Source organism: Elgaria multicarinata, chromosome 1 (assembly GCF_023053635.1).
Source record: "Elgaria multicarinata webbii isolate HBS135686 ecotype San Diego chromosome 1, rElgMul1.1.pri, whole genome shotgun sequence".
Lineage (NCBI taxonomy): Eukaryota > Metazoa > Chordata > Lepidosauria > Squamata > Anguidae > Elgaria > Elgaria multicarinata.
Genome location: NC_086171.1, coordinates 110,627,820 through 110,639,835, shown reverse-complemented (window position 1 = coordinate 110,639,835; position 12,016 = coordinate 110,627,820). Strand labels below are relative to the sequence as shown.

General features: G+C 41.7%; 1 protein-coding gene across 2 annotated transcripts in view; it reads left to right on the top strand.

The window, feature by feature from the left end:
• BRINP3 (BMP/retinoic acid inducible neural specific 3) overlaps positions 1-12,016 on the top strand; it is a 297,011-nt gene that overhangs the window by 164,256 nt on the left and 120,739 nt on the right. For both annotated transcript variants that reach the window (XM_063134905.1, XM_063134914.1), the window contains exon 3: positions 1,931-2,121. In XM_063134905.1, the coding sequence (XP_062990975.1) occupies positions 1,931-2,121 (191 nt within the window). The remainder of the gene's footprint in view (positions 1-1,930; positions 2,122-12,016) is intronic.

Here is a 12,016-nt window from a genome sequence, read left to right as displayed (position 1 = left end):
CAGCTTCCTTGTAGCAGTGGTACCGTATTTCTTCAATTCTAAGACACCATCAATTCTAAGATGCACCCCATTTTTAGAGCTGTTTATTTGGGGAAAAAGGGCGTCTTAGAATCAAAGAAATACTTCCCTCACCGCCCAGCCAACCTCCTCCCCCCCTCCGCGCTTTCTTCTAATGGTTGTGTCCTTTTCTTTTTTCCCTCTGTGAGAGAAGAAACTGCCGTTTGTGCGGGAAGAAGGGGGAGGGCGTAGAAACAAAGAGTAAACAATATTTTTGGGCGGGGAGAGAGAGGAGAAGACACGATTAAGAAGCTAAAATGCTTAACTCTCCAGTCCCGCTCTTTACTTGTCTGTGCACCAGGGGACAACGACATACGAGTAAGTCCCGTGGAAATCAATGGGACTTACGAATAAATTTGACTAACAAAAAACCAGGCGCTTACCCTCCCAGCTCCTCCTCGCTCGCATGGCTCGAGGCTGCTGTAGGAGCGTCCTCTTTTCCTCTTACTGTATTTCTTCGATTCTAAGATGCCATCAATTCTAAGACGCACTCCATTTTTAGAGCTGTTTATTTAGGGAAAAAAGTGTGTCATAGAATCGAATACGGTAATAGTGAAAACCTCCATGGTGTAGCTTTGTTAGTGTGTCACAGCAAAAACAAAAGACTATAAGTAAAGACACATACAAGTCTAGCAAATTCATTGGCATAAGCTTTTGTAGACTAAGGCCATAGCTAGACCTAAGGTTTATCCCTGGATCATCCAGGGGTCAAACCTGTTCATTTAGGTGACACACAGGGTATCCAGTGCTCAGGCAGGGGCGAACCCCGGATGATCCCAGGATAAACGTTAGGTCTAGCTGTGACCTAAGTCCATTCCATCGGATGCATGGAGTGTTACACTCAGAAGGCAGGGATTTGTACGCAGGTAAATGTATGCAAAATTAGCTCAGTGACTATTCACAAAGGTGGTAATTGGTGATAACACAATCATCCTAGCATTGCTAAGTTACTTAGCACCTGTCAGATGTGTGTGAATCATCATCTTCCTTTGCTCCTTTTCAGTGTCTTTGTTTCCCTTGATGGCTTCTGTTTTGGTACAATTTCCCACCTGAACTCTACTGCTTTTCCACTTGCCTGGTCATATGGGTGTTAGCTCCCAATCAGTGATGATGGAGGGCATTGGAACGGCATCAGAATGCTACATAACCAATCAGATATGCCTACCCGATAGTTTCAGGGAGGGCAATTGGAGTGAGGGTAATCAGAAGGATAAATAACTACTTTTCACATGGGTCTCTGAAAATAGTAGATTTTTACAAGAAACTTGAGTTTTTCTTCTGCTCTAGCAGCATGCCATGCCTGAGATGAAATTTTCTCTTTTGGAAAGAGAAGACTTTCATTTTTGGGGGGGAGCATACCTCAAATTAAAGGCATCCCTGTCAACCATTGACTATTCTTCTACTAGTATTGCCTGCAAAATAAAACCAGTCTGTTGTAGATGACAGTCAGACTTTTTGGAATGAAATAAGCCTACAGTACCAGCAACATCCCAGGCTTTTCTGTTCTTCACACAATGATTTTGCTATGGAATAATCTCTCCATTTTGTTTGTTGCTTATTTTAAGTCTCTGATGGGCAAGTTGCCACCATCCACATGTTTTGGCCTCCAACTGCCATCAGCCCTAGCCAACATAGGCCAATGGTGAGGAATTATGGGAATTGTAGGCCTGACCATCTGGAGAGTCGCAAGTTGCCACCCCTGGTCTAGCACATGACTGAATATCATGATTGAGCCTAGGTGAAATATACTATCCCTACATGCACACTCAGGTACACATGCTGGACAACCAGATGGTGTAATTTGCAGATAAAAGCATTTGTTTAAATGTTGCATTTTTGAATTAGTTTTTATTTTATTTTATTTGCCTTCCAGGGAATTTGGCCGTTGGAAAGTAAATAACTTAGCCGTTGAGAGAAAGAACTTTCTTGGGTCCCCGCTGCCTCTCGCCCCTGAATTTTTCCGAAACATAAGACTACTAGGACGTAGGCCAACTCTTCAGCAGATCACAGAAAACCTTATCAAGAAATATGGGACACACTTTCTGCTGTCAGCTACCCTGGGAGGTAAGGTCACTCTCAACAGCCTAGCTATTTAAACTTGACAGGAGGCATCAATTAATTGTGTAAAAACAAACACCCCTGCCTGTGATAAGGGAGAGTATCATGTCCCTCTCATTGCATTTGTACAGCCATCTCCAGTTTTCCTTTTTAAGTAAACAAACAAACAGATTTCTAGTATTGGGAGGGGGGGAGTTATCAATGGGGAGGCTTCTAATCAGAGGCAAAACAAATGAAAGTTGAAATATTTATCCAAGGCTGCAATCCTGTGCACAACTATGTGGGTACTAGCAAATGGGGTCAGCTTTGTATGGGTTAGGATTTCCTTTAGGTGGAATCAGAGAAGCCTTCAAACAAATGTACACAGCTGTCAGAGTTGGACAAATGTGTCCACCCTGCCTGAGTGAAGGCACACCTTCTGGCACCCCTAGACATAGCCCCCTGTGATGGTCCACCCCTATAGCCCTCTAAGGGGGGGTCTGTGCACTCCATCCCCCTTAGATGGAGCTGCCCTACTAATCTTCCCTGGCTTCAAACTATGCTTGTTCTTTTCCTCATATTTTAGCATGCTCCCGCCCCCCAGTATTATATGCTTTGATCGCCAAGCCCCTGAAAGTAACTGGGCAGCTGCATCCTGCACCAGCTGATCTTTGCCAACTGCCTTTACAGGCAGTCCTAGTGAGAGCTTGTTAGCAGTACATGGACTGTAGCTGGTGGATCACTCAAAGCTGATAAAGGGCAGCCCTGATAACCAGAGCTAATCACATCTTTATAGATAGCACCAATCCACAGAAACCTCCAAGCTGTGCACTTGGTTCTTTGGAGAAGGGCAGCCCCATCCAACACCAGTCTTATTCCGCCATCCACATAGGTAGGTTTTCCCACACCTATTTTACATCCATTTAATCTGGATTAAGCTTCAGTTTGTTTGCCCTCACTTATGTAAAATCTGCCTCCTGAACCTCTTTTGGGTTTCCACAGCCTCTCTAGGATTAATCTGAGGAAACACAAATTAGAGATGTGTATTATCCATATACTGAAGACACGTAAGCCCATAGCTCCAGATGACGTTTCCCAGTGGCTTCATGTATTTGTTAAAAAGTATGGGGACAAGATAGAACCCCGAGATGCTCAGAACAAGATCCCCACCGCAACACCACCTTCAGGCTAAGTCCCTCCAGAAAAGCTGGAGCCGTGGTAAAAGACATCTCCAGTTCCTACCTCAGCAAGTTAACTCAGAGGGATACTGATGGCTGAGTGGTTCAGACTCTTCTCATTCATTTCCTGGAATATTTTCATCCACTAGGATGACCAAGTCTGTTTCTGTCCTAAATCCAGACCAGAAACCACTTATAAATGGATCCAAGTAATCAGTATCATGCAATATCCCCTAGAGTTGAGAAGCCACCACTTTTTCCAGTAATTTACTCAATAATACTGATAATTATCCAGAACTAAGGGATCCTAATTTAGTTTAAAAAGAAAAGAAAAAAGGTTCAATCCATGTCTTCTTAAGCGTAGGGGAAACAATATTATCCCTCAGAAAGACTAGGTATGTATGGATTGTGTAAAATCTGTTTCGTCTGTGTTTCACAGATTGTCAGGCACGTTTTATTCTATTGTCCACTCAGTCACGGAATCAAATCCCTCCCCCTAAATTTGTGCAAAACTGCATGTGCAAATTCTCCCCAAATGCTCATTTTTATGCTTTAGCCTATGTGGGAAAACACATTTTTGGGCTCCCCCCGCCACGCTTTGGATATTTTGTGCAAAATTCGCAAAGGATAGAAAAATGGTCCAGATGCCTGCCGAATCTTCCCAACAGGGGGAAAAACATTTCACTGTGGGTTATGTAGGTCAGATTCATAAAAACTGAACTCATTTGGTTTCATTGCAGCTTTCTCAGACAGCCCTATGAAAGACATTAACCGTGTCTGAGGCCCAGATGGGAAGCCCTGGATTATGCTATCCAGGAAGGGCATGGAACTTAAGGACAGGTGGTGGGTCTCAAACCACCAAGTAACTTGTCCACATCATGAGGCTGCATAAGCTGAAACCTAACCAAAACATCATAATTAGTTAGAAGTCTGGCAATATCCATCCCTTGTTTTGTCAAAACAATTACATCCAAGTTGGAACGAATGCGAACAATTTTGTCTGCAAAATGTAATGCAAATTGATTATGTCAAGCCCTTGAGGGCTTCATTGGAATCCCTGTTCCCAGAGAAAGCAGTCCTTTCATGGAAAAAGCTCTGCTGGACAGTGTTGTGTAGTTCTGATGCAATGGAGGCAGAGAAGTAAGGTTTTTGCTGCTATCACTGCCACAGAATAAGCCCTAAGGCGGCTTCTTATATATCTTCTCTAAGTATCTTCTTTAAATGTCTCTAAGTAACACCAGCGTTTAGAGCCAATGTACTTCTGAATATATTTCTTAAATGTGTGCATTTTTAATAATCATTTTCCCCATTGAGAAAAGTATTTGGTGGTGCATGTTTTAAATGTATGCATTCTTCATACTTACATTTCAATTCGGCATGCATCCCACTGCCTCAGTGAGATGCATTCCATTCCATGTTTAGATTTAAGAGATACAAATTGGGTATTCCTGCACTTAAATGTGAACCTAACAAATTTCTCACCCTAGCATAATTCCTCATCCATGTGGAAGGGTGAAAAAAGTTTGGGGTTTGCATTTTAGTGCATACATACCCTATTCACACCACTTAAATCTAAATGGAATGCATTTTGCTGACAAAATCTGTACATTTCTGAAGTTTGCAATTAGTCTCGAAGGGGGGAATACATGCCAAAATCTTAAAAACAAAGTACATTTGAAAACTGTGGGCAAAGAAAGCATACATGTTTAAAAAATGTCGTCCCCCCCAAATACTTTTCTCAGTGGAAAAACTCAAATACAAATGTGTACATTTAAGAAATGTGTACAAATAATGCAGACTTTTCTTGGGCGGGGGTGGGGGGAAGTCCATGGAAATTTCCATGTGGGGAAAAGTGGGTTCGCAATCTGATGCGAGCTAGAGTCAGAATGAGATTGATGGTAGAAAACAAAAGGCCCAGATTTCCCTGTTCCTAATACATAGGGATATATAGGGATATAAATACATCCCTAATACAAAGAATATATATATATATATATATATATATATATATATATATATATATATGCGCCCAGAGGCCTCCTCTAAGCCACTTATGCAAATAGGAGAGAATGCAGAGGCAGGGGATTGGCCTACTGGTTGGTAATGTCACAATGACGTCACCAACCAGTAGGCCAATCCACTGCCTCTGCCTTCTCTCCTATTTGCATGTTCTCTCCTATTTGCACTTATAGGCCAATCCACTGCCTCTGCATTCTCTCCTATTTGCATGTTTAAAAATTCTGAGCTCACAGGGCCTTCTATGGAAGTTCCAAGAAAAATAACTGCCATCTAGGGAAGTTCCAAGATAGAAGGCCAGAGGGCTCCTCCAAGCCACTTCTAGGTTTTGCCCTCTGGCACCATCTAGTGATGTTTCTCGGAACTGCAGCCTCCTATGGAAGTTCCAAGTTCCAAGAAAGATAACTGCCAGGAGCTTCCGGCCTAGCAGAGGGGCCAAAACCCACTAATCTCCTCACCAGACTGCTCCTCCAAGCCATTTATAGTTTTTGCCCTCTGGCACCATCTAGGGACGTTCCTCGGAACTGCGGCCTTCTATGGAAGTTCCCAGTAATAGTTTTTGCCCTCTGGTGCCATCTAGTGACATTTCACAGAACTGCGGCCTTCTATGGAAGTTCCAAGTTCCGAGAAAGATAACTGCCAGGAGCTTCCGGCCTAGCAGAGGGGCCAAAACCCACAAACCATCTCACCAGACTGCTCCTCTACACCTGTCGTATAACGGGCTGTTTTGTTAATATATATATAAGCAAAACAGCCCATATAAATCAATCAGATATTCCTGGTGTTGCCTGAATAATGTTAATTTACTTCCCTCCGCTAATCACTGATGCTGCTCCTTGGCACTCTCTCAAGGAGTAGCATTACCAAGGAGTAGATGGAAGTGGCTCTCTGTGGATGTGGGCAGCTCCGGGCAAGGCATGCTGGGCTGTGTAGATGTTTGAGAAATCTTGGGCCATGTGGCCATGCACAATCCCCCAAGATCTCTGAAATGCCTACACCCCTCAGCATGCCTTTGGCAGTCTGTAGGCAGCCCCGTCCTCTGAGAGGTGCTTCCTTGACAGTTGCTGGGAGTTTTGGGCACGCTGGGAATTATAGGAGTCAGCATAGGATTTGTTTTAAATTGTTTAAAAATAGGTAAATTACAAAAATAAATAAATGGTTTTTTAAAAATATTTTTGGTACATTGTACAGGAAGACCTATCAGTGTCCACATATTACATAGGGATACATCAGACATAGAACAGGGAAGGGCTGCTGCCTCCATTCCCTATTTGTGGACTCCTCAGTGGCATCTGCTTTTGAAAATCAGATGCTAGACTGGATGGAGCCATGGTTTCATCCAACAAGGCTCTTGCTATTCCTGACAATGCCCACTTCCTTGAAGTTGTCCGGCATTAATCATTGACTGCAGTGGATGGTTCTGGGAAGGACGTCCAGCTAGCAAACTTTTTGGGCTGCCATGGAATACATATTTCTTCCTGTGACGGTGGCCATGGGAAAATAATAATAAAAAAATATTCAAGATAGTGCAGATCTAGCTCTAGCGGCATGGCTCCCATTAGCATTAATGGAAATGGCGTAGCTAAATTCTGACATGCTGTTTTGAAAAGTGATGCCATTGTGTGAGACATTTTGGGGGAAAAGCCTCGAGGGAGGAGATACAACTTCTTTGATAATAGACAGGGTGGTCAGGGAAAACAATCCAGCAGAGAGTTCTAAAGAGGAAGGAGTAGGAATTATGCAGCAGGAAAGATAATTAGCGCTCAAAATTGCCACTACCAAAAAGTGACAATTGAGCAAAACTGTTTTATCCCTTGGTGGGTGATTATATTAAAGATAATTCCTGTGATTGTGCAGCCTTCCCACTGGACAATCTTGTCAAACGCCTTTGATTTATGTAAAGAATGGCTTTTCTTTAATTCATTTTCTGAAACTGAAGCCTCAACTGTATATTAAGGAAATGACAGTCACTCCTTTTCTCTTCTGGCAGGTGCATGAGTTTCATAACATCTCACTGCTGCATTGGTTTTATAAAGGTTCTTTCCAGATATAGCATCCTTTTGTCATTTAAGATAACAATACCTTAAGCCCTATCATAACTCCTTCTTTTTTTTTTTTTTTTTTTTTTGGAAAGCAGCAAATAGATCAAAATCTCACTGAAGTGGAAGCTCACCAAAAATATATACATCTGTGTTCCCAGCATGCCATGACTGACAGTTCAATTGTATAAAACGTACACGATTTTTGTAAAATGCTGATAAAAAAACATGGTTAGGTTGTCAGCTGCAGAGTAAGAATAAGTTGTGTCAGGAACTGTCCGTTCTGAATTGGGGTGTTCTAGCTCTTTGATTGAAAATGGTGCATCTGATCTACAGCGCTAAAGTGAAAGAAAGATTACAACTCATAGGGGTTTTAATGAATTTATGCTGGGGCACAGACTATCTCAAAAGCAGCCATTTTCATGGGAATATATTCACAGCTCTGCTGCATAGTTCTGGAATCACCATTGAGTGTTCCCCATCCCACTTATATCTTATCACAATCCTTCAGGGCCAGCTCCAGGACTGAGGAAGATGTCCATGACAAAATCTCATCCTGTGGACCCCTCACCATTGGTGGACCCTTCCAAATGTTGATGCTTACCAAAACTCTCCATTTTATGTTTATTTCCTCCACCTCTTCTACACACACAACCAAACCCCAGAAGTTTCCTCTCCAGGGCATGGTAGGGAAGACACACAAATGTTACCATAACTTTGGGCAGTGGCCATTTTCTCCCACACACAATGGTCTGGAATGACTTAACATCTGGGGCGTTGGGAGCAATCCAAAATGGCAACTGGAAACTGCTCACCAGAGCACCAGGGAGGAGGTTAAAAGTGGGTGGGAGTAATTAAAAATGGAGCCAAAGGCAGGGATGGGTTCTCTAATGGCACTTGTTGACACCAGGTCTACAATTCCATGAAAGCACCCTATATGGTAAAACTGCAAATGACCATGATCATAGAAATTCCACTTTTAAAATGAAATGTGTTAACTTCTAATTTTAAACCATGAGGACCCTTTCAGGAGGTCAGTGTGTTATGATATGAATATTGAAAGGAAAATGCAATATTCATAGGGTGACCACATATGCATCACCCCAAAAAGAGGACAAAAGATTGTATAAATTTGCATACAATTTGCATATGTAAAGTCCATTTGCATATGCAAATGCATATGTAAAAGGACAAATAATTATAATTTAAATAGAAATATAGTGCATCTCACTATAATGGAGAAGCCTGAGTATGTAACCTGTGTCCCTGCTCAATATGGCTTCCAGGTGTTAACCGTTGATAGCAAGTTCAATCTTCGAAATGGAAGACTGCCCTCTGTAAGGTAGGACACCTGCCCACTCTAGATATTCACACGAATCAGCCCTAAAACTCCTGCAGCTTATTAGTGTTTAGCATTTCTTGAGATTTACATATAGATACTAATAGATATGTTTATTTTTCAGTGTTTGAAGAGAAGGACAATGCTGGTACCTTTGAAGTATTATGTGGGGGCAGGCAGATCAGATCTAACACAACCTGTCAACCAGAGCATTTATCGAAAGACATAATGGTATCATGGAATTTCATGTATGCAAGGAATCCACATTACCTGGGAATGTATCCCTTTAAAATACCTGAACATAAAACCTCTATATCAAAATAAATGGAAATGTATAGAGAGTATTCCACTGATAGAATTCAGTGGAATTTACTTCGGAGTTAGCATGATCATAGAATTTACTTTTGACTTAGTATGCACAGAATTGAGCTATACATTGATGAGCTTGTATCTTTTGATATTTATTTATTTATTTATTTATTACATTTCTATACCGCCCAATAGCCGGAGCTCTCTGGGTGGTTCACAAAAATTAAAACCATTCAAAGTATAAAACAACAGTATAAAACCATAATATAAAATACAATATAATAAAAGCTCAACCAGATAAAAAAGCAGCAGTGCAAAATTACAAATTTAAAACATCAAGTTAAAATTTATTTATAGACTGCTAAAATTCTGGGAGAATAAAAAGGTCCATATAAATATTCTCATATTTGTATGTAGTTATTGAGGGTTCTTATTTTCCCCTATCAAGCATAATGAGCTCCCAGACGATATCATGGTCAGGATGTTGGTGATTGCATTACTATGGAGACTGGCCTGCTTCCAATGCCATAGTAGCAGGTATTGCACCAGTAGAGATGAAATGAGTTTGTTTCCACAAATTGCCCTCAGAGAATTTGGCTGTCAAGACTTTATTACATTCATGCCCTGTCTTTCCTTGGTGGGAAACAAGGCAGTGTGTAGCCTTATTTGGACTTTTTTTAAAAAACCTTATCTGAACATGCTGACATGGCATGTGTTACATCCCTCCCACAGACATCTGCAGGAAGGGAGCCATTGCACATGTAGCTGTGTCACATGCTTTTGGAGTTCCAGATTGCATGGAGATCTACATGTGAACAGCTATATGTGTGCTGGCCCACTCCCTGCAGACGTTTTCACTGTATCTGTGGACACTGGAGGTGTTTCTGTAACTGCCTTCATCTACGAGATTCTTTGAATGCCTCAGTACAGCTAACAGGTGGTTTGCACGTGGTCTCCCGTCAAGATACAGATGATATCCAGAACTCCTTAACTTTAGAAGACTGTAGCCTCATATGCATTCAGACTAACGACATACAAGAATTTTGTTCATGCTTGCAAATCATTTGAACATGCCCTGTTTGCAGCCCTCAACGTGAATACAAGCAGAAGCACATATTCTCCAAAGGTGTTTGCAAATTCTAAAACTTGTTTTAACATTAGGAACATGCACATTTTTTAAAAAGTGGTTTTTTTCATGCTTTAAGGGTGTGTGTGTGTCCTTTTCCCATCCAAACATAAAAAAGACTGCAAACACAAGATATGAATAGACCCAAGCTTCAAGGTGGTTTTCAGAGCATCTCAGTCATTGTGAAAATTGTCCGCCCCTGCACATTGGGACGGATGGACTCACCCCAGTCCACCTCATGCACCACTTGCTGGATCCCTACCAGTCACTCGCCCCTGCTTGCTGCATGCAGCAAGCCACGGGATAGTCCACAAGCACCCGGCACGCAGCAACCTGATCCCTCAGTGAGCTGCCATTTTGCAGTGAGCAGTTTGCTCTATTACATAAAAGGCCATTTGCACAAACGTGGCTGTAAAGTTTCCATTTACAGCCATCATTTGCACAAATCTCCTTTACATAAAAGAAAAAGGCACCATTTTTAATGCAATATGGTCACTCAGTGGACCAGCAGGGACTGCAACACTTGCCTGAGTTGGCACGCACGTAGTCAAGCAAACACAGCAGTCCATGAACTGGAGTCCACACGGGCTGCTTGAGGCCAACCAAGGCCCCACATCACATTTTGCATGGGATATGAGGAGGGAGGAATTCTTATCGCTCAATAAGAAACACTGCTTAAATAACTTTAGATCCCACAAGCCATGCATAGGAGCCCATGCTATGGCTTCTCCCAGTGCCAACATTAACCCAGAGAAAATTGGCATGGGACCCTGGCACAGAAAAGAGCCACAGGTAGTCCCAGGTTTCTCCAGTAAAGCATGAAGAAATCCTGCTGCATCCACTTCTACACCACTGAGGTAATGTAAGAATGAGTGATGCTTACAGAATCTGCCTTTCCCCAAATCCTGAGGTTGCTCTTTACCAGAGTTCTGGAATTCAGGATTCTTTCTGAAATCCTGAACTGAAATCCTAAAATGAAGGTTTATGTCTCTTTCATTACTAGTAAGAAACAAAAATTGGAAGCCAGGCTTTTGAAATATGTCAGCAGGAGGTGGGGTGGGGGAAACTGCCTTGAGGCAGAAAACAACTCCAAGTGTTTTAATCATAGAAACATATATTATTAGGCATTATAAAAATACATGTTCCCAAGCCATATTTATGTGTATTTAGCTAAAGCCGTTACAGTATTAGTCTAATGCCTCTTATACTGGATCTTGTGATTTGCATTTCTATTTAAATAATTCCTAAAGTTGCTCCTAAGACCCATGTGGATTTAATTTATTATTGCAGCCTGCCAGTTCCTAACTACTGTGTAACCTCCTCCTTGGTGAAGTGGCCAGAATGGAATTCTAAAGCCTTGTTAGTTTAAACAACAACCCCAAAACAGCAGCTACCTGTTTTTGCAGGTTCCTTTGAGAGATAGCTGGGAGAAGACCTTATCCAACCAAAGTCCTTAAATTGAAACAACAACAACAAAAACCACCTCCTAGAATAGACACTCTCACACACATATCATCTGTGAAAAATTTAATACTGATTAAGGTTGCAGAAGCAGGCTACGCACCCTTCCATGAATAGGACTAGGTAGTACGGCTACAATCCCATCCACATTTCCTCGGGAGTAAACTCTTTTCAACTCCGTGTGACTTTCTAAGTAAATGTGCATAGGATTGGGCTATACAGGAAATACCTGACATTACCAAAACACAAGGTTACTGCTGAAAAAAGGAGTCATTTCTCTAGTTCCTCTTCCCTATAACGTGTAATGAATTGTGTGATGTGACATCTTGTCTTTTTTTCTGTGTTCTCCTCTCATTTGTGCCCTCTGCCTCCTGACCAATGATGTGTAGCAGGAGGAAGTGACTGTCATGACACACAATTTTATTTATTTATTTATTTATTTATTTATTTATTT